The 28,000-nt window shown below is 54.8% G+C and overlaps 2 protein-coding genes and 1 pseudogene across 2 annotated transcripts; all 3 read right to left on the reverse strand.

Annotated features, from left to right (window-relative positions):
• Window positions 1-268: 268 nt before the first annotated feature.
• LOC141966243 (protein SCO1 homolog, mitochondrial-like) lies at window positions 269-7,203 on the reverse strand (annotated as a pseudogene).
• Window positions 7,204-8,663: 1,460 nt separating this feature from the next.
• LOC141965943 (fas-binding factor 1 homolog) lies at window positions 8,664-14,992 on the reverse strand. Its single transcript, XM_074918156.1, has 13 exons — window positions 14,651-14,992; window positions 14,372-14,472; window positions 13,776-13,949; window positions 13,152-13,259; window positions 12,729-12,868; window positions 12,315-12,430; window positions 12,076-12,183; window positions 11,499-11,678; window positions 11,004-11,180; window positions 10,672-10,809; window positions 10,434-10,566; window positions 9,962-10,074; window positions 8,664-9,332 (listed from the first exon to the last, which is right to left on the reverse strand). The coding sequence occupies exons 1-13, from the start codon at window positions 14,813-14,815 to the stop codon at window positions 9,249-9,251; spliced, it is 1,737 nt and encodes a 578-aa protein (XP_074774257.1). The 5' UTR covers window positions 14,816-14,992; the 3' UTR covers window positions 8,664-9,248.
• A 733-nt stretch (window positions 14,993-15,725) lies between these two features.
• On the reverse strand, window positions 15,726-17,788 carry LOC141966244 (fas-binding factor 1 homolog). The gene is made up of 4 exons (XM_074918672.1): window positions 17,257-17,788; window positions 16,902-17,032; window positions 16,428-16,530; window positions 15,726-16,308 (listed from the first exon to the last, which is right to left on the reverse strand). The coding sequence occupies exons 1-4, from the start codon at window positions 17,310-17,312 to the stop codon at window positions 15,726-15,728; spliced, it is 873 nt and encodes a 290-aa protein (XP_074774773.1). The 5' UTR covers window positions 17,313-17,788.
• Window positions 17,789-28,000: the final 10,212 nt, after the last annotated feature.

Genomic DNA, 28,000 nt, shown 5'->3' on the forward strand with positions numbered 1-28,000 from the left:
TCCACCTTCTCAGACTTGATGAAGAAGTCCTCTTAAGGCTCTCCTGCTTATAATATTGTAACTGCCCCTCCCAGAAGGCAAAACAGTGCAGACAAAAAAAAGAAGGCAGAGGTCCTCTGAGAATGCCATGGTCCACATGACTTTTCATCAAGTAATCCTCCTCCTGCAGTGACTGTCCTTCGCTGATGTCTTGCCAAGAGACACCAATTAATTTTACCAGTGATACACACATTCTTCTCAAATGAAAAGCCTTTTTTGCTGCCAACAATGTTTCTGAGAAGTCCCGAATTTCATTCTGTAGCCTACCCACTGCTGCACATAATATCCATCAGGAAGGCTCTACAGAGATTCTTGATAATGGTATTTTGCAGAAGTATGGTTGCCTTTCTCATCTGGAAGAAAGGAAGCATGTGGTGACAGGATGTTACACTTTATGCTTCTGCTTTAACCCAACGCCCAATTACAGCCAAACCCGCAGGTGATGTTCACATCAATCTTTGAAGAATTTGTGTTTTAGGATCTGTACTTTCTCATGTGTGCAGCAACAGAAGCAGAAATCTCAAGCGCTCCTCTTATTCTGGCCGTAATAGTCCACAAAGTCACCATCTGGCCCCAGGAGGTACATTATTATTGTGTGATCCACCTGCAAGAAAGCACATTGTGGCTTGATAAAGGAGATCACAGAATCACAGAATATCAGGCTGAGGGGGACCTCAGGATCATCTAGTCCAACCTTTCCTGGCAAAAGCCCAGTCTAGACAAGATGGCCCAGCACCCCATCCAACCAAATCTAAGTGTCCAACGTTAGGGAACCCATCACTTCCCTGGGGAGATTATTCCAACAGCTGATTGTTCGCTTTGTGAAAAATTTTCCTCGGGTCCACTTGGAATCTCCCCAGGAGTAACTTCTACCCGTTATCCCTCAGCTTTTCCATGTCACCCTTTGTAAAATGGGAGTGTCCATCTTCTTTGTAGCCACCCTTTAAATACTGCAACATCCTGCTCATCTCTAGTCAGCAGCACAGTGTCCCACTCAGCCTTTGGTTCAGCTGTCTGACAAGACTTCTCACCAAGCAGCTAAAGCAAGATAAGGAAAACCTCAGCATCACCTCAGCGATCTCTCCCTGTTTTACTCAGGAAAATAAACAGAGAAAACGAACTGCATACTCAGAATGTGAGAAGGAATACTTTAATCAGACAAGTCTTCCCTAAGCTGCAGGCACCCTTCCTGCAGCACACACAAGGCTGGGGCAAACTTGCAGGCTCGTAGTCTTTCCCCTTCACTTTTCCCAATTCCCCTCTACTTCTCATGATGCTCCATGGCCCCCACAAGGTCTTCAAGCTCCTGCTGCTAAAATGATGTAAATCCAATATAAAAAGAGGTAATTCATTAAATCGAGTTCACTGTCAGTGCAAACAATGGGACCGAGAGCATCACTGGGATACCGGAGTTGCACATCGAGGACCTGGTGCAGAGGGAATTACACGTGCTGGGAAGGGGCTCCCTCTACTGTCTGAACTGAAAGAACCTTAAAAAAGGTTCAAAGTCATGATTAACTCCACTGTAAATTTATTTAAAATGCCACTGCAAGTACTGTCTGCATCTAACTGTGACAACATCTTTATGAGCAAAGAGACAAAGTACTGAAAATGGAGGCCATGAATCTGTGATCGCTCAAGTGCCTACATCGTCTCACTGCCACTGGAGAAAAAGAACCGAAATGTACTTATGCACTGAGAGTACAACTGTGTTTGAAGTTAAAAAAAAAAGAAATCACATAAACATTTCCACAAGCTAAAAGGATGCATACAATTAATGGCACTTCTGCCACTGAAATAATGCTTCTCAAAATGTTATTGAAGCAGGTTTAACCCAAATATTTTACTCTAGTTTCCAACCTAGATGATTCTACGATTTTCAAGATAAGATCACAAAATCAAGTTGTAAGAGACATTTTAAGGAAGCTGAATCACAATTTAGAGCCTTCAACTGGAAACTATAAAAAAAAAAAAAAATGCTCTGAGCAGGCTACCTGATTAACTCCCCAGCCCACGGAAGATTAGATACAGTCAGGATGGAGTGCAGTTTGTGCAATGCAGAAGACCACTGTTTCTCAAGGTGTGTCTGAAGCCTGCACTGTTCCCACTGTATAAGATCCCCATTTGAGTGTCAATGCAATCGTGTAAACCACAGGATAAAACAAGTAAATTGGATATCCTGGTGTTGAGAAATATAAAATTGAGATTATTGAATAGGAACTAGTAACATTCAAGTATTACTTGAAAAATTCAGATGTTTAGAAATTATAATTTCCAAATGGTCATCTCAGTGCTCTTTTGAAATCAAAACAAGCAGTGAAGTTTAATGCTGTAGTGGACCTCTTCCTCTTCCCCACCTCCTACTGACAGAGCAGTAATTACCTGGGTAAGTCTCAGGCAGGCACAAACCCAGGCTCAAGCTCTCCCTCCCAGGTCTGTTGCTGGTATCCTCTTTCCATCTTGTTTCAGACATCTGTGTCCTCTGGCCTTCCTGCCTCGAACACAGAGCTCACAGCCTCTCGAAACCAAGAGCCTACGACAAATCCTGAGAGGTGCAAGTATACTCTTCCTCCTTGGTACCACGGCTGGGGCTCCCAGGCTGCTCTCCTGCTCCCAATTCCCTGGCCTGTCTTCCCTGCTGCCCTTCCCTTCTCAGACTCACAACCCTAGCACAGACCAGCAGTATTCTCCCTGGATCCTGAACCCCTTCTCCTACTTCCTTACACCTCTAGTCACATTCTGCAGTTCGGTTTCTCTCCCCAGCCTCCCTTGAAGCTGCCGTCATCTACAGAGTTATTTTCCATGGCTGAGCCCCTGTACTTTCCCTTCATGGCCATGCAGAACCCACATGTGGTTTGCCAGAATCCAGGCATGGTTTACTCCCTCAGGAGCAGCACTCCTTCAGCTTTTCCAGCCTCCTTCCATCATCTCTCATCAACTTCAGTTCACTGACACAGTGTCAGATTCTACTGATGTTTTTCCCCGCTCCTGAGCGGGTATCCTTTGCCAATCCTGTTCCTGTAACACAGTCTTGCATTTCCACCAGCTCCCTTTTAGAAATCTGATTTTAAGTAGTACTTTTAGATTGATTTCAGATTGATGCTAGATGGATTTAAACTGGTGTTGAATTTCTCCAGCAAGCTTCTCTCCTCCACTCAAATACAGTATCTTAGACACAGACTTCTGTAGCTACTGACTTGCCGCTTTAAGCCAAAACAGGTTCTTGGTCTCTCAATTCATACCCCTTTCAGTAATGTAGAGCAATGCATATCACCAGTGCGATTCCACCTTCTCTTTACCGAGATCATCTGCTGCTGCTCTCGCTCTTTCTACGCACCGCTTTTTTGTTCCACGTGCATAACTTATTCGCTGCAGTCAGGTGTTTTTCAAAACAGATTAATAACAGACAATACTGGACTAGACCAAAACGGATCTTCCTCAGCATCCTACCTCAAACAGTGGCCAGAAACGGTTGCTTTAAAGAGGAGTATAAAACCAAAATATCCTATCTTCCTCTGTTCCCAGTTTCCAAACACTTTTAGCCCACAGGCTTCCCGAACTAGGCAAAGATCTCTGTGCATTTTGTAATCCTCAACACACTGCTTTTTCCAAAGACTAACAGGTGTCCCTGTGGACTCCCACAAACTTCTGTCATGGGCATCCATAGGAGGGATGCCACTTCTCACATGGCCACTGCAACAAGAACCATCATCACCTGTTCACTTTTGAACCTGTTTTTAGTCTTCCCTGATGCACTTAGTTCTTGTAATGAAGAAAAAAACCAAAAGATCAGACAACACGTATCCTCACTTGCTGTATCACTTGTACCTCCTTTACTCCTCCAGTCTGCTCAGGATGTGGCAAGTCAGAAAGGCCTTGGCAGCAGCTCTGAGCCCTATAACCAGTCCTATTCACTGCCAGAGGATAAGATTCTGACTGCCCAGTTTAGCCTCACTTAAACCTCCGTTTCCCCTTTCACGCTATTACTCCACATATTTTATGCTAACAATTTAGCATTAACATCCCTTCTCTTCGAGGTCATTTGACACAGGAGGAAGATCTCCACGGTATCTGCAGGCAGGCTTTGCATCACCCAAGTCTCTTGCCAAGATGACCCCGCTCCTTGGTAGGTTTGGCAGGGAAGGAATCGTGACCTGATTTGCCTCTCATTTCTCTCTCTTCCTATTGCCTTAATTTCCCAGTTCTGTTTTTACTTTGGAGCACAGAGGAAAAACAGATGGACAAAAACAGTACATGACAGAAAAAAGTTCAAACTACTGCCAGGCTTGCTAGCTCGTATGCTATTCTGTAGGCAGGCCTGGGATTCCACATTTTTAAAACAGGTTTCAGTGAGGTTCTAAGCTTGTAAGAAGGCATCTCGATCCCGACTGAGACCTCTAAAACAGAGCTCAACACATCAGTGCAACAGGGTTCTATCATGCAAGACTTCAGCACAGACTGCAACAGCTGTCTTCTGACTTTAACATCTAGACGTTGCTCTTATCCAAAGTCCTTCATTAGGCAAAGGCTCTACATTTACTTATTATGTAATCACTGTCTTCATCTTTGGGACCTTCACTGTAATACGCACGGTAAGCTTTGGCCACTTGGTCAATCTGTGCCTTGGTACCAGTCAATCCAATCAGCTTTGGAGAAAATTCTAGATAGAAAGAAGAGATGTACACGTTTTAGTGAAAAGAATCCCATCAAGAGCCTCCTTTTCAGTGCTCTGTATTACATGCTATAAGACATCAAGGAAGAAAAGAGTAATACCTTTAACATATCTGGCAATGGCTTCTTCATTGTCCCTCTCAGGATCAAGGGTGATGAAGGGTGGGGTCAGGTTAGGCAAAGATGGAATTCTATCTGTGACATTAACAATTATTGTTTTTCTTAGAGAACTAAAAATCGTTCGTCACCTCCCTTTAAACAAGCTCACAGCCAAACTATCATAACATCAATCCAAGTCCACCCTAAGGCCATTTTGTGCATCTTAATTTATGTGATTTGTGAATGAAGCAAATGCTGTGAAAGCCACCGGTCTGTGCTTGGGCTGGCTGCAGCTACACTTCCAGCCTCTCAGCTGGAGACCCTGCCCTGCTTCGGAGATGACAAATGGGCTCTGATGCAGAAAATACATGATGCATTTATCATTTCAAGACAACGAACGTACCCTTGTGATGGTGGAGTGGGAGGGTGAAGACACAGTTCAGGCTCTTCCCCTCACGTTCCAGCCACAGCTTTCACTCTATGTTCTTCCTATTAGCCCACCCTCCCACCTCCCTCGTTACTATTACCCCTGCTCTGTAACTCTTCAGGGCCTGCAGGCTGAGAAAACCACCTCTATCACACAGCCTTCCCCCAGCCTCTGTTCCACAGCACACTCTCAGAAGGGACTCTTGCAGAGAGTTGTTCTCAACATGAATAAAAGAAAGAAAAAAACCTTAACACACCCCACAACCACTTCTTGGCAAAACTCCAATGCAGTGGCACCGTTCCCTGTAACCTGTCACCATCACGTTTTATTACAAGGCCCCTGTTGCAGAAAGATCAGTACTGTCGTTCTCTACATGCCAGATCCTAGTGACGGGCAGATGGACGGATGTCAGTGTCACCTACCAATTAATTCAACTACTGAGCAGCAGGCAAGCTTTTTTTTTAAAAAAAACCCGTCAGTTATTATTGTTTGAGGTATTTTACCACAACAAACCTGAAGCTCCCATAAAAAGCACCACTATTCCAACCAAATTCCCATACCAATTTCATCTACCACTTCAATCATCTTCTCCAGGTCATCAGGACAGATGTCAGGGCAGTGTGGGAAGCCAAAGTAGATCAGCACCCACTGGCCGATGCAGTCCTTGCTGGTCTTGGGCTGTCCCTCATGGTTAATGAGTGAGAAGGGACCTCCTGGAAGTGGTTTCCCAATGCCTCGGTTCCGTTCCTTCTCCAGGTCTACAAAAAACCAAGAGGGGATCAAACACATCCATGCCACAACCCACGCTGCTTCCAAAGAGAAGCTTCTGAAGCAGCTGAGATTCAGGAAACCTCTCCAAGTCACAGCCCGGGATGCTGAAATGTCAAGATCTACCAACACCCGTTGTGCAGAAGCTCCATGTGGACAAGACTTGCAAAAAGCACTCCATTTTAGTCAAAACTGTACGCATCACTAAACTCCTTTGAAACATAATAATCTCGTTCACTATCATCTGATAGTATTTTTATTATTTTAGAAAAAAAGACAACAAGGAGAAAGCCAGGTACCTGGCTTGGTATGAAACAGAAGACTAATCATCCTTTGCAAACCGACCATATCGCAGAAGCTGTAGCAGTTCTGATTGGAAACACTAAAAACATGAAAATGAAACCCATGGGCAGCTCCTGCAGGAGAGTAAAATGGGCACACACAGTACCCTGAGTGAAACCAGCAGAAAGCCCCCGTGTGCTGCATCGACTGGCTGCAGCGTGCGTGACAAAAACCCAACCACTCCAACCGCGAACGTGCCTTTAAAAATTTGAGAACGCTCAACCTTGAAGGTTTTTTTGACTTTCTGAAAATTTTCTGTGGCACATCTATACACGTAGGCACAGAGCAGCACTGTGTAAAGCATACCGTGATGCAGTGGGGTGCCCGAGTAGATAAAAGACATCCGAACGCACAAAGTACATCATCTGAATGCAAACTACAACCCTGCGGAGGCTTCTCCCGCCTGGCCGCACGCCGGCAGCCCAGGCCGGGCCCCGCCGCGGCAGCGCGGCCTCCCCGCGGCGGGCCGGGTCCAGTCCCTCCCCGCCGCACTCACCCTCCTCCTTCCGCCGTTTCACCTTCTTCGTGGCGGCCAGCAGCCCCCCGCACAGCACGACGGTGGCCGCCAACGACCGCCACGACACCAGCAGCCGCGGAGAAGCTGTTCAGTGACTGAAAGGGGGGGACGGCGCGGCCCGTCGCGCCCGGCTCCGCCGCCGAGGAAGGACGCGGCTCGCTCCCTCCCTCCCTCCTTCACTCACCCTCCTCTGCCCGCCCGGCCTGGGGCCGCTTCCCGGCGGCAGACGGGACAGCGGGCGGCTGCCGGGCGCGGGCGGCGCGGCCCGGCCCCTCGGCGCGGCCGCCGGCAGCCGCCAGCACAGCCCCGGCCGCCCGCAGCGAAGCGCCGCCGCCGCCATCTTGTGTCCCCCGCGCTTCCCCCTCAGCGAGGGGCGGCCTCCCCAGTGCCGAGCCCAGGGCTCAGATCCCTTCCCTGGCCCCGCTGGCCCCGCCGGTGCTGACACAAGCCAGGATGCCATCGGCCTTCTTGGCCCCCTGGGCACGCTGCTGGCTCATTATCACCCCCCAGGTCCCTCTCTGACCGGCAGCTCTCCAGCCGCTCCTCCCCAGGCCTGTAGCGCTGCTGGGGGGCGTTGTGGCCCAAGGGCAGAACCCAGCCTCTGGCCTCAGTGAAACTCCTCCAGTTGGCCTCAGCCGGTTCTAGGATTTGATTTTCATCTGCACTTTATCGACGAAGCTTAGGAGCAGGGCATGGCACAGCTGAAAGGCTTCTCCCCACAGCACACGTGGAGGGTGATGGAGGCTGGGTGCTGTGTCTTACTGCAGGCCCTGGTATTGCCACACGAGCCCAGATGGACAGTAGCACAAGGCAGAACATAATTTAAAACAATCTATTTAGAACCTAGATTTGTCTTATTTTGCTCTCAAACGTTTCCTTCCTACGTGATCAAATGAAGCGTTTTGGTGAAATATTGAGTGACATCACTTACAAATAATATAAAATCCAACAAAGTGCTTTGGGAACAAAATACCCGAGAAAGTCTAAATTGAAAAATGTGAGAAGAAAAAAAAGGGCATTAGAAAATTTAGATGCACACGCACATAATTCACCGTAATGCCCTCTCTTCTTCAAACAGAATACAAATGATCTAGTCTTTCTTTAGTTTTCATGAGCAAGTGGAGAAGTTTTCCTTCAATCTTAACTTCAAATAATGTTTTTAAGTGTGAAGATTTTGCTCTGATCCCGTGCATCCCAAAGCAGTAGCAGGTTGGCTTCCACAATACAACAGCCCTAGTGCCTGGCTCAGCTTCACTGGCCTTGCACAGGAGGATATAGCACCAATTTTGAATGGAAACTCACAATTCCATTTGAAACATTCTGAAATAGGATTTTGAAAATAGAAGTATATTTAAACACATTAGACACTACTGGTTACAGCACCAGAGGATTTTATTCTGTTTTACATTTTCATGCAACAGCGATGAAAGCGATGGGGGTTTAGTTCATTATGACAACAGCCCCAATAACTCATGCAACTGCAGCAAAGTTCTGTGTTGCTCTAATCCTCCTCCAACATGTAGCCTCTTCAACCAGGCCCACAGAGTGTTTCTTTGTCCAACTTGTGGCAACACTATTTACATTAACTCTGCAGCAATGGAGCTAGGAAGCCCTGGAAATCCAAAGAGAAGAACACATTAACATTCTCACATCTGTGATTGCCGCCTTTGCTCTTTTTCAGCATCTCTTGCTGCATTAGTAATATCTTCTATCTCAGTTTGGACTTGTGCCATCTCAGGTTCGGGCTGCTGCTGCTTTGTATTGAAAAGGCTGCTGTTCTATAAAGGAGAAAAAGAGAGGCTCTGAGTCTCTTACACAGAGAGACTATGAATTACTATTTGTTCTTGCTCTGTGCATCTCTAGACCAAACACAGGTCTGTCTGAGCAAAGCAAACTCCCTGGCTGTGGAGGAGCCGCACACGTTCAGCGGCATCCAGGAGCTCCCGCTCAGCCACTTTCCTCGGCGGCTGGCAGTCAACAGCCGCAGGTCCCTCTCTGACTGGCAAGAGAAATGGAGGCCAAACAAACTGCGGCTCTTGACACAGGCCACTTCACATCTGCTCGTAGCCGTGGTGAAGGATCATGCCAGTGGCTACAGGTACCGCCCCCACGGGAACAAGTATGAGGGTGGGAAGCTCAGGCAAGTGGGACTTTGAAGCATGGTCAAGACAACCTGCACTAGTGACGAGAAATTCATCAAGGATAGACTTTGATCTCCAAACCCTAGAAAAGAAGTGGAACACCCTGGAACATAAAGAAAAGGTCTGGGATTGTGCTGACGATGAAATAGCGGACAACCTGGCACAGCGAACAACCGATTAATTAATGTGGCAATGAAACTAACTTTGGAGTGTCCTGGAAGGGAACCCAAGGGGCGTCACCACTTCAGCCTCGCACAGAAGCGGTGTTGTAGGGCGCTTTCTTCAGGGACTCCAGGAAGAGCTGCTCCTCGTCTAAGTAAGCGCGGTTCTGAGAGGGGAAGGGGGCAAAGGGGAAGGGAAGAGAAAAGAGAGGGATGGATGGAAGAGGTATCAGAGGGTGCCACAGAAGGGGGCTGACAGTCCTGGCTGTCACTCAGGAGGGAGGGAGGGAAGCATCCCAAACCCTCCCTCCTGCAGTCAGCAGTGGGCAGGTACCACCCGTGGCACCCCCTGGGGTGTGGGGGCTCCCCCCGCCCCGAGCCCACAACCTCACGCTCTGAGCAAGACCCACAGCGGAAGCCTCAAAGAGCAGCCCCGCCTGGGGAAGGACCCAGCAGGGAATCGGGGGGCCGACGGGAGAGGACAGGGACATCATGAAGCCAGAGGCCAGCTGGCTCCTCCCAGCCAGGGACACGGCGAGGACAAGTGCGACCCCACAGTGCCGAGGACCTTGTCCATCAGCCTGAGACCAGCTGTGAGGAGCCACCCGTCCTTGCTTCTGCCATCCCTCCTCTAGGTGCCCGGGTCTTCTACAAGCCCGCCCAGCCCCACAGCTCAGTAATGATCTTAGCCACAGCCTGGGCTGTCTCCCACCAGGCTCAAATCAGGTTTCACCCAGCCCTGCTCCCACCCAGCACGTTTGAAGCCCCTTCCCACCCCAGTCGCCCACCACCTCACCTGCAGGACCCGGAACTTCATCATCGCCACCGTGGCACTGAGCTCGGCAGAGCTGGCAGTGGCCACGAGTTTCTCGAGAGCGGCCTGGAGCGCCTCGACACCTCCCAGGCTCCCTATGGAACAGAAGCCTGATTGTGTGGTGCTGCCACCATCAGAGGATCCGCAGATGGAGACAACACAGCATCCCTTCGGGTGCTGCCTGCGGGTCCCTGCAGCAGGGTCCTCCCCGCGCTCCCAGGGCAAACGGGCTTTAACCCACCACCAGCCTCTCCCTTCCTGGCCCCTCTGCCCTCTCCTGGCACTGCCCTGGCTCAGAGCTTCGCTGAGCTCCTTCACAAGACGAGGAGGCCAACTCCTCCCGTCTGAGGCTGATACGCAGGGGAACTAAAACAGCCCCCAGGAGCAGCCCAAGCCTCCCAAGAAGGGGAGTACAATACGTCCCTCCCCACCAGCAGCAAGCACGGAGCCTTACCCGGCACACTGGAGGAGCCTGTCAGAGGGGCACTCGAGTCCTGCCTTGCGGGCCGCACCATCGTGGGGCGGTTGGACACCTCCTGGCGCAGCTGCTCAAGTCGGCTCATCTGCTTAGCCATGCTCAGCCGACCCTGCCCCGTCCCGGGGAGAAAGGGAGAGAGAGAAGATGTCGGCAAAGGTTCGGGCCCTTGGCACGGCGGCCCCAGGCCCAGAAGGGAAGCCGAGGGGGTACTTGCCTGCTGCAGACACTCTTCCTGCTGCCTGAACTGCTCCAACTGCCACTGCAGGGCCTGCAGCCTGGACTGGTCCTGCGACTCGGCCCTGAGTGCCTCCTGCAGGGCCCGCTGCCCTTCCTCGTACTTCTGGGAGGAGAGCTGCAAGGCAGAGCGGCTGGGGAGGCTGGGGACAGGGACCCTCGCTGCCCTGGGCCCAGCAGGACTCCTTCAGGCGTCCCCTCCTTCCCCTTCCAGGACAGGCTTTCCCTCCCTGCTCTGGGAGGGCAGTGGAAGCCCAGCTTTGCTGCCAGCCCGTGCGCAGCTGGCAACGGCAGCGCAGACGCTCCGCTTACCTTGGTCATTCTTCTCATCTCCTCCTCCTGCAGCCGGATGCGCAGTGCAGCCTCGCTCACATTCTCCCTCTCTGCCTTCAGCTCCTGGCAGAGCTTGTCCTGCAGCTCCTTCTCCCTCGCCAGCTGCTCCTCCTGGGCTCTCAGCGTGTGGGCCCACATCTTCACCTTGGCCCACTCCTAGGATGGGCACAGGGGAAACCAGCGCATGACCTGATCCGTCCTGGATGCTCTCTCGTGTCTTTCCAAGAGATGGGAAACATCTGCCCCGGATGAGCTTCTCGTGTGTGCCCCTCTGGGGCGCAGAGCAACTCCACTAGCTACTCCAGCAGCACCCTCACCCCCCGGCCTCGGGCTCTTCCCGGAACAGCCTCATTCTCACCACCCCAAGCGATGTCTCTGCCTCCAACAACTCGACGACTCCCCTGTAGGCAGGACCCACCCGGCAGCCTGCCAAGCGGGTGCTGGAGGCCATGGGCAGGGGCTCTGCTGCGGTACCTTGGCCAGGCTCCTCTCGGGGCCCTCTCCCTGGGAGGCCACGGGCAGCGCTCGGGCCGTGGCCTGCTCCTTGCTCAGTGGCTGCTGCTGGGCGTCAAATTCAGCCCGCTCGGCCGCCAGCTTCTGCAGCTCCCCCGCGTGCTGCCGCGTCACCGCCAGCCGCTCCTGCAGCAACGCGCTCTGGAGACGTCGCCAGAGAGGAAGAGAGAAAGCACTAAGTCCCAGTTGCTGGAACGTTTTTCTCCTTTAAACCCACCTCTGCCACTGAACCTCGGCCAACACCCAGAGGTTGCTTCAAGCCGCCGGCGCCTGGCAGGAACCCTGCGCGGAAAGCTCTGGCCCCACGCTCCTCCAGAAGCTGCAGCACCGTGCACGCACACGGCAGCCTCTCGCACCCGTGTGCCAGAGGCTGGATCTGAGGGTGATTCGCCACACAACTGGGTGTGGGATTGAGGAGGCAGAGGAAGGACGCTGCAGCCCAGCACCCAGCTCTTTCCTCTACCACACGCCGCAGCGCAGCCCCGCTCAGACTCACAGGACCTGAGAAAAGCACCTGGAAATCTCCGCCCCACCTCACCTTCGCCTTCTCCAGCTCCACTCGCTCCAAGAGCTGCCGGGTCATCGCTTGTTGCGCCTCCTCCAGCGATTCCACTTTGGAGCGCTCCGCCAGCAACCTCTGGTGCTCCTGGGTTCAGACACAGAGGAGACACAGATGCCACTCGCAGGCTCCAGCCCAGGGACCGCCAGTGGGCAAGACCCACGGCCCATCCCCAGACAGGAGGGCTGAGCTGGGCAGAGGGCACAGGGCGGGCTCACCTCCAGCAGCCGAGTCTGCTCATCCAGCCTGGCCTCCAGTTTAGCCACCATCTCCCGGAACCGGCACCCATCCTCCTCCGCCTCCCTCTGCTGCTGACACAGGCTGTCCTGGAGCTCTGGGGAGAGGCAGCAGCGGGGCCGTGAGCAGCACGAAGAGGGAAGTCCCACTCTGTCTACCCCGTATTCACAGAAGAACTGCACGCGCTTGTGCTCAGCACCTTCGGCACATCCCCCAGGACACCATGTTGGAAAGGAAAGACCCTGAGAAGCCCAGTGACCGAGGCAGGCAAGGCTCTGCCAGCCTTGGATCCAGGCCTCAGCCTGACTCGGAGCACCTTCTCCCCATTTCATGGGTGTCCCCAGCCCCGGCGGGGACCCCGTGGCCATTTTGGGGCAGAGGAATGGCAGACATACCCTGGAGACACTTCTCCTGCTTCTGTGTCCCCATGGCCAGCTCCTGGGAGGTCGTCTGCTGTGTGGCCTCCACCTTCCGTAAAACATCACGGAGGGTGCCGCAGAATTTCTCCATCTGATCCACCACACCGTTCAGAGTCCTGCAGAGAGCAGCGAGGGGAGGGTCACCCCGGGGGGACACACCTCATCTCCCCACGATGGAGAGGGGGACGTGTGGTGGGCCAAGGGCCGGGCAGCCCTGCCCCGAACCCTTCTGGGGCAGAGCAGAGCAGTATTCCTGCATCAGCAGAGCTCAGCGTCCCTGGAGGCAGGGCCTGGGAGAGGGGGTGGCCTCTGGTGCCACGGTCCAAGGCTGCTTCCCTGGAGCACAGGGAACACCGCGGCCAGGGACCAACGCAGGGACACAATGGCAGCCATCGGTACCTGGTGTGCGAAGTGGCGCTGGTCACCGCCTCAACCTCCTGGTCCTTCAGACGCTTCAGCTGCTGGAGCTGCTGCTCGTGCGCTCTGCGCAGCTCCTGCACAGACACCCTGCAGGACACGGGCAAGGAGCCCACCACGGGCTGTTACAAACTGGGGCTCCCCAGGACAGGCAGTGGGGACGAGGCTTGGTCAAGGGCCTGGGAACCAGGTCCCAGGAGCTGAGCTGGCACGGGGCTCTGTCCCCGGGCACCCACCGACAGGCATCCGCACTGGGCACGGACCACAGCTGGAAGAGAACGGGCTTCTCCACTAGAAACTGATTTCTCATTGACCCCCAGTGTGTGGGCAGCAGTGACTCACTGACCGGGATAAAAGGGGGTTGGGGGAGATAAAACACTGGGCTCAGCATCTTGCACAATACAGCGCGTTCACTCGGAAAGGACGTCTCCAGCCACGTCTCCCTCTATCCGGCTACAAAGCAAATCCCCATTCCAAACGCCACCAACTGCCCACAGCCCAGTGCTTGTGGAGGCTCCTGTCACCCTGGCCCCAAACCACTCCCCAGTTCCTCTGCCACAACCAGCAGCACCGGCCCCACACCTGCGCTGCTCGTGCCACTCTCACCTCTGCAGCTCTCGCAGACGCTCCAGCTCGGCCAAGTGCTGTGCCAGCAGCTCTGCCCGCTCCCGCTCTGCCTCCTGCCTCTGCCCCTGGAGCTGAGCCACCAGCTGCTCCTTCTCCTGCCGCAGCCTCTGCTCTCGCTGCCTGCAGGTCTCCTCTAACATCTTCGCCTGGCTCCTGCCCGCAGGAAGAAGAAGTGTTACCTTCAGGTAGGAAGAAGTGTTACCTTCAGGGCAGCAGTCGGCCCTCTCCACCCACAGCTCACACGGGGATTTCAGAGCAGAGCGGCGGCGCTGGGGGTGCGGGGAAACACGTGGCTCTCCGCAGCCTGAGCCCTGCCTGGGGACATGCTGGCCCTGGGAACAGCTCCTCCTCCTTCTGCCCCACAGGACAGGGTGGGTGAGAGCAAACCCTGCCCTTGGCTCATCTGTGGGGCTCCTCTCTGCCCACACCAGCTCCACACCCACACAGCTCTGGGCCTGCCCGCCCCAGGGACGGATCTGGGCAGCGCCCCAGCGCTCCCCCCCCCGGGGAGAGGGACAGGGCTGTAGGCAAGGCCCGTTCAAAGGAAGGGAGCACGTGCTCTCGCCTGTGGGTACCTGTGGGTGCTGTCGAGGAGATCCAGGTCCTCCTGGTGCCGCTGCCGGAGGATCTCCAACAAGAGTTTGTCCTGAGCCCGTGCCAGCTCCAATGTCTGCACCTGCCGGGCACCCGGGGAGAAGGTCCTTGTGCCGCCCAAGGGACAGAGACCCCACAGCAGCACTTGCTGGCCGCAGCCTTCTCTGGACGGGCAGCTTCCTCCACTCTGCCTGTGCCCCTGATGCCACTGGGAGCAGGCGTGGCTCCTGCTCCCCCATCCAGCAGGCCATGGGGCTCACCTGGCTCTCCAACTCTGCTACGCGGGCCTGGGCACGGAACAGCGCTGCCCGACAGCCCTCGTGGAGCTGGGCCGCGGGAGCCCCCAGCTTCCTCTCATGCAGCAAGCCCAGGCCTGGAGACTCTGCCTGCAGGGACACAGATAAAAGACACAGGCCCTTCAGCATCCGGGGCTTTGTGCTGTGGCCATCAGCCCCTAAAGGCAGGCACGTGCCCCGTGGGCAGCTCTGCCCGGCCTGTGCCTGGGGAGCTCTCTCAACACTGCGCAGGCAATGCAGGGCTGCAATGCACACGATTTACAAAGCAGCCACAGCACACACGCTTTGGCCTCACAAATACAACTCGGGGCATCTCGGGGCTCTCCAAAGCCTTGGCCTGCATCAACACAGGCTCCCAGGGATGCAAAGCAGGGCACAGCCATCCCCCTGCCCAGGGAGCACAGACAGGGCTGGGTGACCCTGAGCTGGCACGGGAGGGCTCACGATCACCACCCCGATCCTGCACCTCTCGGGGGCACAGGCCCAGCACACCTACCTGAGCCAGCGGGGCAGGGCCCTGTGTCTCCTGCTCTCCCGGGAACAAGGCTGCAGGGACTGAAAAGGGAACAAGTCTGTGATTCAGACAGGCCAAGGGCAACCACTCCCTCCCACAAGGATGAGGGCCTGGCTCTCCTTGGCAGAGCGAGAAGGGTCCTGCTACACTCTGGCAGCTGGGGATGGGGACAGAGGCTCAGATAGGCTCATCCAGACCCGCATTCCTACCCCACCCCACGCACAGTGGTGGGGACTCCGCTCTGCAGAGTAAGTCTGGGGGAAAAGCACAGCTCCTCCTCCTCCTCCATCAACTAGGGAGGAGGCTGGGTCCCCTCAGCCACTTTCAGTGGCCTCTCGAGTGGCGCTCAGCCTCAGCCTAGGGCAGGAGGGGGTCTGCCAGCACACAGCGCTAGTGGCACGAGGGTTGGGGCAGCAGGAGGGAAGAGGGAGAGAGAAGGGACAGGACGAACTTAGGCCCACCCATTTCTCCGAGAGAGCAAGTCCCCAGCAGCCCCCTGAAACCCCACAGGCAGCACTGTGGAGCTCAGTGTGCCCCGGCACCGTGTCCCCACCACGCCACAACACGGGCATGGTGGCATCCTGCAGCCTGGCAGCCCCCTCCAGCAACGGCTGGGCAAAGCCCGGGCAGCGCTCGCATGGACAAGGGCGATGCTGCGGCTCTGGCCTTTTTGTGGCTGGTCGTTCTTGCAGGGCCGGGGGGGACCCTCTCTGCATTCTGCTGCCCAAACTCGACAACCACACAAAACGCACCTGGGGCGCTGGCATCTCCGGAGGGATCCCGCTGTGCTGCCTCCGACGGCTGAGCCTGCGCTTGGGCCTTTTTGCGGGATAAGGCAGCGCTCAGCCAGTCCTCCTCCTCCTCCACTGGGGCAGGTTTAGCAGCTGCCTCCTCTCCAGCCGGGAGCTGTCTGGCGGGGCCAGGCCGCCCAGCTGCTGCAGGACTGGCCTTCGGTGGAGATGACAGCTCCAAATCCAGAAAGTCTTCGTCTTTCAAGCCCCGCCAGTCACCTCGATTCCTGCGGCCCTGCACGGGCCTCTGGCTGGCTAACGGGGGAGCTTTGGAGAGGGGCTCTGCTTTAACTTCACCGTTCTTCTCGGCTGAAAACCTGCTGTGAGGAGAAGCAGCTGCATCCCTGCCTGCGAGGGGACACCGGGGACCCTGCCCGCTCCGCTGCAGGGGCAGCGTGGCCGGTGCCTGGAGCTACAGACACAGAGAGCACAATACCTCACAGGCTGCCTTCTTGCCGGCTGGCCCTTGGCTGTGGAGGCCACTGAGGGCTGGTAAGCTCCAAACACATAATCCTCCTTGCGCCAACCCTCTTCCTTCTCTGTTCAGACAAGTGGCCTTGACTCAGCACCCAGAGGAGCAGCCGGCTGCAAAGGCTCCAGCCCTCCTCCTCCTCCTCCTCCCGCCCTGCAATTCCCACTGATGTTGCTGCCTCCGGGAAAACACCGCTGGAAACCTCGTGCCCAGAAACCGGACAGCAAGGGGTCTCCTCAGCACGGCTGGGGAAAACTTTTGTTGGAACTCAGCCCACGGCCAAAGGCAGCCGAGTTACAGACCCTGTGCAAAGGCTGCCAAGCTGCCGCAAGGGCGCAAAGGGCATTTCCCCTGCAAGGGCAGTAGAAATCGAGCTCGCTCGCCCAAGCCAGTGCTGCCACCTCTGCAGCCCGTCCCAGCATCCCTGGCTCTGCTCACCCGGCTGCTTCTGGTGGTACTTCTGTGTGACCTCCCGGCGCTCTCCCAGGCCGGGCTCTTCCAGGATTCTGGACGCGGAGCCTCGTCCCAGCAACTCGTCCAGCATGGCGCGGGCTGGCCGGACCTCCTCTCTGCTGGGGACACAGCGGCAGATGGGTTTCTCCCAGAGGCAGGGCTCTTCCTCCTCACACAGCCTTGCCAGCCTGCTCTGGCTCTTCTCTGCCACACAAGGCTGCTCCTGCCCCTTGCGCAGACCCACAGGCACAAGCTCAGCATCCCCCACCCACCATGGTGGCACCATCTCAAGACACAAGCCATCCCCTCCTTTATTCCCGCCCCCCTGCACTGCCCTTACTCTTTTGCCTTCTTGCCATCTCTTCCCGGGCTGCTGCCCAGTCCCATGGCATCCATCAGGTCGCTGATGTCCTCGTCAAAGGGGATCTCCTTCCTCCTCCACGTTGGGGCCGCGGTGCGCAGGGGCGTCTGGGCTGCGCGTGGCTCTGGGGGGGGTGAGGGAGAGAATCACACATGGTAAGAGGTTTGGAGCTAGGCTTGGGGGCTTGTCTCCCTTCTTTTTTTTCTTCTTTTTTTCCCCTCAGCAATGGGAGAACACATGCCCAGCTCCTCCTGGTGTGTCCCTCACCGGAAACCCCCCGTGCCTCAATTCCTCTGCTGAGATCCTACTGCCTCTGAGAGAAGCGTCAGCAACACCCAGGCCGGTGCTTTGGGTGAGGGTCCTTCCTGCGGCGCTTCCTCCCAAGAGCACCCACCAGGGCTGGGCTGCAGCACGACGTGCCCCCCGGCTTTGCTCCAGCTCACCCAGGGCACCCGCAAGCTCTTCTCCCGCCATCCACCCGCTCCCCTGGCCCGGCTCCCCCCCAGCCATGCCAGACAGGGGTCACCTCTTCAGCCACACCCCATGGTTCCCCCCGATACCCCACTGCTGACTTGGCTGGGCTGACACCAGGGGCAAGCCTGGCCCCCCTCAGGCCCAGCCCTCAGGGTACCCAGGCTCTCTCCCAAAAGTCGCGTTCACCTCTGCACCTTCCGCGTCCTCTGAAAGTAATCCGTCGAAGAAATAAATCCTCCACTACGTGGGACCTGCGACACAAGCCCGGGGGTCAGCAGCAGCACCTGTGAGCTCAGCCAGGGCGCGTTGGGGACAGCCAGCCCAGGTGGCGGCAGGCGGAGGGCACCGCACGGGCACACCGCGGCAGCCACGTCGGGTGACAGACAAGGAGATAAAAGAGTTCACTTCACCCAGCCAAAAAGGACTCCTCTTTATCAAGGAGCCTGCAGCTTCCCGTTCAGTCACCGGCCACAAGCAGCCCTTCAGCTGGCAGTTCTCACCCCACAGTGTCTCAGAGCCCCTGGGCAACCCCAAAGGTGCCGCTTCAGTGTCCGGGGCCGCCAGAGTGCCCCAAACAGGCACCTGGGCTTTAGGTGAGGCGAAGACCTGAACTAAGGGCAGGTATTCTGCCCCGGTCTGGGGAAAGCCCGCAGGAAAGGCCCGCAGGACCCCCACAAGCAAACCCCCTCGGCGGCAGAGGCAGGCGAACGTCTCTCTGCTCAGCAAGGAGACGACGCCTCGGCTGCACCTCTCAGACAAGGCCCAGGAACCATCGCCGCGGCCAGGACCCCACCTGAGCCCGCTGCCCCCCCGCCTCTGGCCCCGAGTTCCCACCACAACAAAGCACCGACGGACACCGAAGGGAACGCGCCCCAGGCTACGAAGCGTGGAAACTGCTCTGGGGGTTCGCAGCCTACGGAGGAAGACAAACGCCCTCAGAGAGGGGCGCAGGTCCGGCTCCTCCTTCCCAGAACACGCCGCAGCCAGGGGCACGGGGCTCCAGAGCGCCCCACAAGCAAGAGCAAAGCCCCTCCCGACCCCGATGGCTGGGAAACGGCCCCTCAAACGCCCCGAGAGATCCCAACTCCGGCGGCAGCGGCGAGCACAGCCCCTCCCGCCCCCCGCGGGGTCCCTGCCGCCCCCGAACCGAGGGGCCGGCGCCACAAACCCGCATTCCCCGGGCCCGCCCCGGCACTCCCCGCACTCACCACCGCGGCGGCCCGGCCTTCCCCCGCTCTCCCGCCGCCTTCCCGGCTCCTGCCGCTCTCGCCTCCGCCGCTCCCTGCAGGGGCACAAGGGTCTCCTCAGCGCCCGGCCCGGCCCGGCCCGCGGCAGCCCCCGTCACCTCCGGCCCGCGCGATCTCCCGCTCCTGCCGGGGCCCCGCTCAGCGCGCCCGGCCGGCCCCGCGCCGCTCCGCCTCGCCCGCCCGCTCGGAACAAGGCTGCGGCGCTGCCCGGGAGCGCAGGAAGGAGCGAGTCCCGCCGCCGCCCCGGGGAGCCGCCGCCGCCGCCCCGCTCCGCCTCGCCTCGCCTCGCCGCGCGCCCAACGGCCCAACCGCCGCCGCTCCGCACGCGCCGCGCGGCCGCGCTGCCCTCCCGCGCGGCTCTTAAAGGGACAGGCACCCCCCGCGTGCTGAGGCGGGGGCAGCGCCGGGGGCAGCGCTGCGGCCCGGGGGCAGGACGGGGCTGGAGAAGCTCTCCCAGGGCCGCGTTCATCCAGCCCCCGCCTCGCCATCAGTCTCGCACCCGGTTTTTAAAAGAGGAAATGTCAATCACAGGTGAAGCCTTCAAAGCTTGGGAGTGCCCCAGGTAAGCTCTCCTGCTGGGCACTGCACCAAGAACGTACCGGATTGTTTAAAACCATCTGTAGGCAGCCGTTGTCTCAAATGCTCGGACTCGGGCCGTCCAGTATGTCCACAAGCTGCAGCCTCATTGCCTGCTCTGCCCAGCCCAGCAAGGGCTCGTAGCTAAAAAAATACACATTCATTCCCTTCAGATAAGTCATTCTGGTCCATGAACCGTGCAACCCGCTACAGCAGCCGTTGCTGTTACGCGCCTGCGATGTGAAAAGGCCCCACTTTTCACTACAACAGCCACACTCCTATCTCTAGCAGTTCTCCATCCTTACACGAAAACATTTCTCAAGATAATCGTTGCTGTAAAATCTGATCAGAAGGGAGCCCGTAGCAAGGGCGGAGATGGGTCTGTTACGCTGCAAAGCCCAAATGCTGAGAGGCTCGGGGAGTGCAGATGAATCTGCACATCTAGACTCTGGCCTTTTTTCTTTGCTCTTAAGAGCAGCACGCGTTAGATTTTTCTGGCTCAAGAAACAAGTGAACAAACCTTGCTCTGTTTAGACTTGTCTGTTCCTTGGAGCCTTTGAATGTCTGACAAGCTGCATGAATAGGGATGACAGAGGTTCGTGCAAGTGAAAATCACAAAGTGCCACGATACATCTAAAACTTAAACGTCTTTTCATAAATGACAATGAGAGTTGAATGAGGAGGACACTGCAGGTCTTTCAACCCAAGCAAGGAAATTCCAAAATTTCAGCAAGCACAAGAAAGAGTACTGCTTTTATTCCACGTGTCTGAAGTTTTTCAGAAAGCAACTGCTTCAGAAACACACCGTATTTCACTCTGGCAAAGTGGCTATTTTTCCCACTCTGCAGAGATCACACAGGAATAATTTGTCTCCTCTAAGGGACAGAGGCTGGGCTGCTGGAGAACGGCTTGCAGAGAGCAAGGCCATGGGTCTCTGCAGAAGCCGATTGCAGCCATCGGAGGTAAACGAAGGAAAAAAAACAGGGTACAGTTATGCTAACAAAGGACTGTTATGTTAACAAAGAGAGAAACTAAGGTACATTATGACCTGTGTATGATAAAGGAACGGCCCTGGGAGAAAAATCAGGTTCAGAAGAGGGAAGATGTTGTGACATGTCTGAAATGCCACAAGGGGCTGGGGTATTATAATGTAGCCTGTTACATGTATCCAATAGATTCCTGAGCAGTATGCACGATTATTGTAGAGTGCTTATAGAAGGGGTGATTTCTCTCAATAAAGTAGAAGCTTGCTCTATCATTCACATTGAATCGGCTGCTTGCTTCCTCCGCCCGCCGCACTGGGCCAGACTCAAAGCAGGCTGCGGACATCTGGGTGCCAGCTTCTGGGTACTGGATTCCAGGGTGAAATCCAGACTCTTGGGGCTGGACATGAAGCTCCCTGTGCTGTGCAGAGGATCGTTAAGCACCTCAGGAGGATGGTTCACAAAGTCTGCTAAAAGAAAGGGGGATCTACTGAGCGTGAGCTGAGAACCAATGCTGAGCACTCAAGCCTGGAGTGTCAGTCCCAGAGCCTGTCACTGCCTTCGGAGAGCTTGAGCAGAGCTCAGCCCCTCTGACCGGCTCTGGCTGCCCCCAGCAGGACCAGCAGACAGGACACTGGAGACCCGAAATCAAACCTCTTCTTAGCCTGGGGATTTTGGGCTGATGTTCCTCACCTTCCCAGCAGAAGTGGAGACAGGTGTTAAGAGTCGGTGTCAGAAGCAGGGGTGGCAGAAGGAAACCTGGCTGCGGCTCGGGAGCTCCTGGGCTCAGCTGGTGGACACCTTGCTCCCAGGACGTGTGGGTTTTGGTCCTATTCCTGCAGAGAGACACTTCTTGTTGCACTCCCTGGGCTGAAAGACAGCTCAACCATTTCATCTAAACCCCAGGATCATGCAGGATCAGTCTCCTACCCACAGAGCCATTCCCTACGGCAGGTCACACACCAGTGCCACCTCTGCACTTGTGGAGGATCCTGCCAGCCCTCAGGAAAACCCAAAGCTGCATCTTCTGGGGCTGAGCAGTCCGAGCAAGACCAGCTCAGGTCTTGGGCTTGCTGCTCTGAACCCAGGTCACTGTGGTCCACCACAACTCAATTTGGGTGCCGGTGGCCTGGGAGCGAGGTTTTAGCTGCACACCCATGTTCAGAGCAATGGCTCCCTTTAACAGACACCTTTTCAAATGTGAAAAAAATATAAACTAAGTTAAGAAATGGTGTGGTGCAAATGCAGAGATCACTGGGTGAGAAGCTGTCAGACTTCAACCTGGTCCCATCCCGTCACTGCTGCAAGGCACCCGGAGCAGCGCAGGCACAGCCCAACAGGAGCTGGCCCATGGATGCAGCACCAGTAGGGATGGGGCTGCTGGGCCTTTCTAAAACCAGTCGGGTCTTACAGGGCACTGGAAATTACTCTAGTGAAGATGAAGGTCTAATTACAGAGCTTGTATGTAAATTTGCTAGTTTTTTTCTCAGAAATATATATTACCTGGAAAATGAGCACTCTAAGAAAGCCAGAGGCTGGTGTCACACCCTCTTCTGCACTGCAGCTCTGCATTATAGCGGCTATTTCAAAAGGTAGTAAAACCACCTGGAATAAAGCAGATTATATGTGCATCAAATTGCAACTAAGACAAATTATCACTGCAGCTGTTTTCTGACACAAGGAATTGTGCTTATTGCTGCATTCCTCCTAGGGTTCACCAGCTTCTGGTTTCAATTACTTTCCGCTTTCTTGAATATAAAAGGACTAGGCTGACCTCTTCCCTGCTGGATGTCTACGATGAAAGTTTTCATGAAGAGATCAGCAAAATACATCCATGATTTCTGGGGCCGAGGCTCGGAGCGTGTGTGCTGCAGGGAGCTGCAGGGAGCACACTGCACACATGCACAGTCTAGAGCAGGACGGGATCTTTTCAACAGGGGAAAACAGACCCCAAACCAAAATGAAGACCACAGACTCTGTGCCAATACCAGGCTGTGCCACACTGATCTCCCTGCAAAGCCCTTCTCTCCGATTTCTGGTTCTGATTCACAGACACAGGCTCTACAACTCAAACAGTTATACAGCAGGGATGTCTACTCCGGTGCCAGGGTGCAAGGGGATTTCTCCACAAAGCTTGCACAACCACTGCACATTTGACCAGAAACTGATCGAGTGTGGATATACATATTCATTGGATGACATAGCACAAATATCCATACGCATAAGTGAGGCTGGGTTAGTTCTAGAGCCTGGTGTCAGCAGTTTATGTTCTCCGCCTTGCCCATTGACTCCTGGGGGGCATCTCTGGGCCTGTTGGAGGAAGGCTCACAGTCTTCCTCACCTTGTACTTTTCCACCGAGCATGTGCAGATCCTCTCAGCCAATTTCTTGAACAACAAGAGTGGTTCCAGCTGGTTTACCACCTCTGTCTTATCTAAAAGCACCACTATATCAGTTTCTACTGCCCATGCATGACTATCCAGCCACTACAAAGACTAAACTAGTTAGAACCCATCTGCTTTCCAAGGACACGTTTCTTATTTTTGCCAAACACAGTAATTCTTGCTAAGTTTCCACAGAAAACTGCTGTTTTGATGAACACAGTAGCCCTTGGTAAGCCTCCACAGAACAGTCAGGGTAGGCAAGATTATTAAGCAATATTCAGAAATCACTGTGAGTTGCTGTGAGTTGCTGTAAGTAAATAAGCTGCAAAGCAGGTGATCACTTCCCTGCATCACTGAGGTGAAGACCACAAGGGTGCTATCACAGCGAGCCGCATTGCCTTGCAAGGCTCTCTAGCCCTGGTGTGGCCAGGAAGTTTTTATTGCTGCCCTTCATTCACATAAGGGCACCCATGGCTCGATATACCCCCCCAATTAAAGGCGGATTTACTGGTCGGTGTCTGTCTAGTTTTGCATAAAGAACTTGAGGAGAACAAGGAGGTTCTCTAAGCTGTAGCTGAGTGAGTCCCCCGGAACGCTGAAGGAACCTACTGTATTAAAGTAGCAATACACAGCTTAAAACACAGAATGAGCTGGTTCTTGCAGAGACAGGTGTCACCAGTCCTGCCCAGGCCTCCCCAGCACAGATCCTCATACTCCCAGGAACACGTACAACTGATGCAGAGCTGCTACAAGTCAGAAGCTAGATACTCCATGAGCAGCATAGCTTGCTTTAAAACAAATCAGTTTCTGTTTGAACCGAAGCAAACCTTTTGAATTCTCTTCTGGGGGGGAAATGGTTACCTTTTTGCTTTTCTTTTTAGGCCACAAAACCTAAGAGCAATCCAGTAAAACTAACCTGCTTATCAGTTCACATCTAATAGCAAGGACTGTGGCCATTCCCCCCATAGCACGGCCCAGAATATCTGTTCTCTAAGTGCACCCTCGCTGCCCCAAGGCTGGGGAGCTCCTGAGCAGCCCCAGCACACACAGCCCCGGAGCCACAGCTCTGGCATCTTCCAGGATCAGGGACTGGAAAGCCTCGGCGGCAACTGGCAACCTCAGTGCATCATGGCAAGCTGTTCACAGCTCTGTTGGACTCCTCAGCAGTCTGCGTTTTGTTTGACCTGACTGAGGATACGTATACGAGTTTGCAGCTAGGTGGTAAAGAGCTCAACTCAGCGCTCAGCCGTCAGCTCCATCCTGTAGTTCACCAAAGAGCACGAGAGGGCCCCCCCCCGCTTCATCCCACAGTCCTGGCCGTGGGCTGATGGGAGTGCAGCTTCCTAACGCAGGGTCAGTGCTTGGCCCACACAAGTCTGATGGAGTGAGAAAAGGCTCAGCAAATGGAGATACCTGCACACTGGAGAAAGGGAGGAAGAGCTACAGTATCGCAAACCACGCACAGCCCTGACCCAAGATCGAGACGAGGAAGACCTGCTTTCTTCCTCAAGCTGCTCATCGGTAACAAGCAGCAAAGATTAAGTGATTCCGGGTGGCTGCAGGAGGATGCTAAGTTTCAGCCAGCTTTCTGAAATGGCCAGGCATCTTTGCCTCTGCAGTTCAGTGCCACCAGCTGCCGTTTCCAAAGGCCTGCCACAACAACAGCCTCATGGTGCCACAGCCTGCAGTGCTGGCAAACAATGCTGCTCAGTCTGGCATTGCCAAAATGCAGCCAAGCAGGGCTGGCTGTGGCGTTTCTATCAGCACTAAGGCACCTGAACCTGGGGTGCTTCAGCAGCCTGTGTCTCCATCAGCTGAACCCCCACGTGAGCAGCACCACACTGCTCACCCCAGCAGAGGGGGGCAGGGAAAAACAATAGGGCCGAGAAGAACCCAGAGGGATGTAGGGTGTAGGGCAGCCACAGTGGAGGAGACACAAGTTGCATGGCCAGGTGTTTGCTCAGGTGGACCCCTCGGTCTTCCCTGCTCCCCACTGTTGCCCCCAAGTCTGTCCCTCCCTCGGCCTCACGCTGAAGGGAAATTGCTACATTTACTTTTAACGTTAGACATCAGTTGTGTTTTACTAGCTTTTACTTTTCATTTATAGTTTTTCCTAACTACCCTCTGTAGTCATTACCCGCTTGTAAGATGCTTTGAAACCTGTAACTCCTTGCCTAGGAAAGATAAGACAGACCTTGGACACTCTGAAAAACTCCCTGAGTACATCCCCAATCGCATAAACCTAAAAAACCACGTGTCTAAGTTGAAGACGCCAGTGTCAAGATAAGTGACTGGAAGCTGGAACAAACAGGAGCTGAAGGACGCATGAAGTAACTCTACGACCAGATACGGACACAAGAAACCTGAAGTTCACCAAGGGACAGTGTGAGAAAGGCTGTGGGGACCCCTAAGGAGGGGAGAAGACCCTCACTCTATGGCTCTTCCCTGCCCTCTCTCAGTCATTGTAGCTTGCCCGGGTCAAGCTGGCTGGTTTGTGCTTTGGAGTGTCTTGGGAGTGCTCCTGAGGCCGTCTCTGTCTCAGAGAAGGTGCTGGTACAAACCTGTGCTGAGTGGAGCGTGGCCAGTGACTGCCCAGCCAGCAACACAGGAGCACCCCACAGCCAGCAAACTCCTTGTCAAGACTCATCAAGCCCTGGAAGCACAGGGGCCCAGCTGGCACCATCAGGAAGTCTTTGCTGAATATGAGTGGTCGGGGAAGACAACTGATGTCTGTGGATCTAGAGCCTACCAGGACACTGTACCTTGTTTCCAGACAGCAGAAATGTCTGTTTTCCCCACCTTGTGTGAGGTACTCCATCAGATGGGGAGTTTATTTGAAGGCAGCAGGTAAATCCAGTACTCCGGGAAATACCTGCACTGGAATTGTCCTCAGAGTCCCTCCAGGGCACAGCAGGCTGCTCTGGTTAGGGACAGTCATGAGCGATTAAAGACACTACCATCATTCAGACACACCACAGGACTGCAGGCACAGCCCTGTGTGAACACACACGCACGACCCAGGCAGTCCTCACCGCCCAAGCACAAGGCATGGCCTGGAGCAGGAGATCCACTCCAAAAGCCCCTGGCCCCATGCTGGGGCAAAGCTCAAGCCGAATACAAGGGAGGAGCAGAGCAGCTCCTGGTCAAAACAAGCTTCTTTGAAATGAACACTGAGGACAAGGCCCTGCCTGGGAGCCATGTCCTCTCTGCTGCACTCACCTGCTCTAGGCACAAGCAAGCTCGTCAGCTGCAGTGCATGTGGTTTCAGAGCTGGGGAGCAGATAAACTCTCATATCACAGGCCATTTGATCCAGGTCAATTCTCCTGAAGATCAAAACTGGATTTGGACTGAGCCCTTGTGGCTGTCATGGCAGGCACACGGAGTATTTTCACACTGGCAGTACACATGACAGTATGGAAAAATAAAACACGATTTGGATTTTGCCCTGATGACTGTGGACTGATGCCCAGTCTAGCTCCCACATCAGCCAAGATAAAGGCTTGCTTTCCTGACAGGTTTCTTTTTTAAGGGCAAAATAAAAAAATGTAACAAAGAGGGAAAGATCCCACAGAAACGTGTTTGGAGCACAATACTGGGCACATAAAAAAGAAGGTGACTGGGAACAGTCAGTGTTGATTTACTAACAGGTGAATCACATCTGACCATCCTGATTGTTTTCTATGATAAAATGACCAGATCCACGGGTGTGGGGAGAGCAGTGGATGCTGCTCAGCCTCAGCTCCCAAAACTGTCTGCCACAATATTCTTGCGTCCAAGCTAGGAGTTTATGGTCTGGATGGGTGGGCAACTAGATGGGTGAAGAACCTGGCTGGGCAGTAAGACTCAGAGGACAGTTGTTAGCGGGTCACATCCATGGGTCAGTCCTGGGAGTTTTCCTGTTTGACACCTTTATCAATGACCTGGCAGAGGCAACAACACACTCGCTTACGAAGTTTGAAGATGGCAGTGTAGGAAGGGGAGCAGCTGATACCCTCTAGGTCAGAGCCGCCATCCTGAGGGACCCAGACAGGCTGGAAGGATGGGCTGACAGGGACCTGAAGTTCAACAAGGACTAATGCAAAGTCCTGCAGCCAGTAAGGAAAATGCCCTTGCAAAAACACGTGCTGGGAGGTGACTGGCCAGGGAGCAGCCAGGAAGGAAGAATCTGAGGTCAAGACGGTCAGGGGTCTGGAGCCAGCCATCACACACAACATGGGCAGAGGCTGAGGGAAGAGGGCTTGTTCAGCCTGGGAAGGAGGCTGCAGAAGGAGCTAACAGCAGCCTTCCAATACCTATGAGGAGGTTATCAGGAAGGTGGAGTCAGGCTCTTCACCCTGCTGCACGGTGAAAGGAGTTAAAATGAGAAATCCAAGCTGGAGAGAAAGAAAAAGATTTGCTCTAGCGGAAAACATGTTTTCACCCATTTAAAGAGGTTGTGCAGCCTCCATCCTTAGAGGTTTTCAAGCCTTAGCTGTTTAAAACCTTGAGCAACCCAGTCTGCCCCTGCTCTGAGCAGCAAGTTGGAGGACACACCTCCAAAGTTCCTTCCCATCTGAGTTATTCCATGATCTGGGCTGCATACGCAACACCAGGCTTTGCACACATTTAAAGCCGCGATCTCTGCACCTCTTCAGTCCCTGGCTCTGCCCATGCTGGTGGCGAGAACATTCCTAAAGCAGCCAGCTTCACCCAGGTGGCTTAAGAACGACTTACTAGTTCAGCTCCTCCATGGGCTACTCACACAGCACACGCTGTGCTGCCTTCCTTGGGTAAACCAACAGAGCTGTTCCTCATTCCTCAAGACACTCTGTCACTAGTCCCCAGCCGGGGATGGCATCAGCTCTGCAGTCGGTATTAGAGGTGCCAGCCACTCTGAAGAGATGCTACTTTCTGCCTGGTATTTTACAGGACAAGTAGGCTGGAGCTGGGTGTGGTGGGGGCTCACACAGCAGTGCTGTGGATTGGGCTCTGTGTATCGTCCATCTGCCCACAGGGTATCCAAGAGTCCCCGTTTGCCCGAGGTAACAGAAGTTCACCCTCACGGCACCAGACTCCACAA

Source organism: Athene noctua, chromosome 14 (genome assembly GCF_965140245.1).
Source record: "Athene noctua chromosome 14, bAthNoc1.hap1.1, whole genome shotgun sequence".
NCBI classification, from domain to species: domain Eukaryota; kingdom Metazoa; phylum Chordata; class Aves; order Strigiformes; family Strigidae; genus Athene; species Athene noctua.

What these genes read in the sequence shown, in the direction of transcription:
- LOC141965943 (XM_074918156.1), bottom strand. Translation starts at nt 14,815, where the DNA reads ATGCTGAAGGGCCTGTGTCTTTTATCTGTGTCCCTGCAGGCAGAGTCT. An exon ending in AGGAAGAGTGTCTGCAGCAG is followed by an intron (nt 10,567 to 10,671) that starts GCAAGTACCCCC and finishes GGGACGGGGCAG; the next exon opens with GGTCGGCTGAGCATGGCTAA. An exon ending in AGGCTCCTCCAGTGTGCCGG is followed by an intron (nt 10,075 to 10,433) that starts GTAAGGCTCCGT and finishes TCTGTTCCATAG; the next exon opens with GGAGCCTGGGAGGTGTCGAG.
- LOC141966244 (XM_074918672.1), bottom strand. Translation starts at nt 17,312, where the DNA reads ATGGATGCCATGGGACTGGGCAGCAGCCCGGGAAGAGATGGCAAGAAG. An exon ending in GATGGCAAGAAGGCAAAAGA is followed by an intron (nt 17,033 to 17,256) that starts GTAAGGGCAGTG and finishes TGTCCCCAGCAG; the next exon opens with AGAGGAGGTCCGGCCAGCCC. An exon ending in GTACCACCAGAAGCAGCCGG is followed by an intron (nt 16,531 to 16,901) that starts GTGAGCAGAGCC and finishes TTGTCTGAACAG; the next exon opens with AGAAGGAAGAGGGTTGGCGC.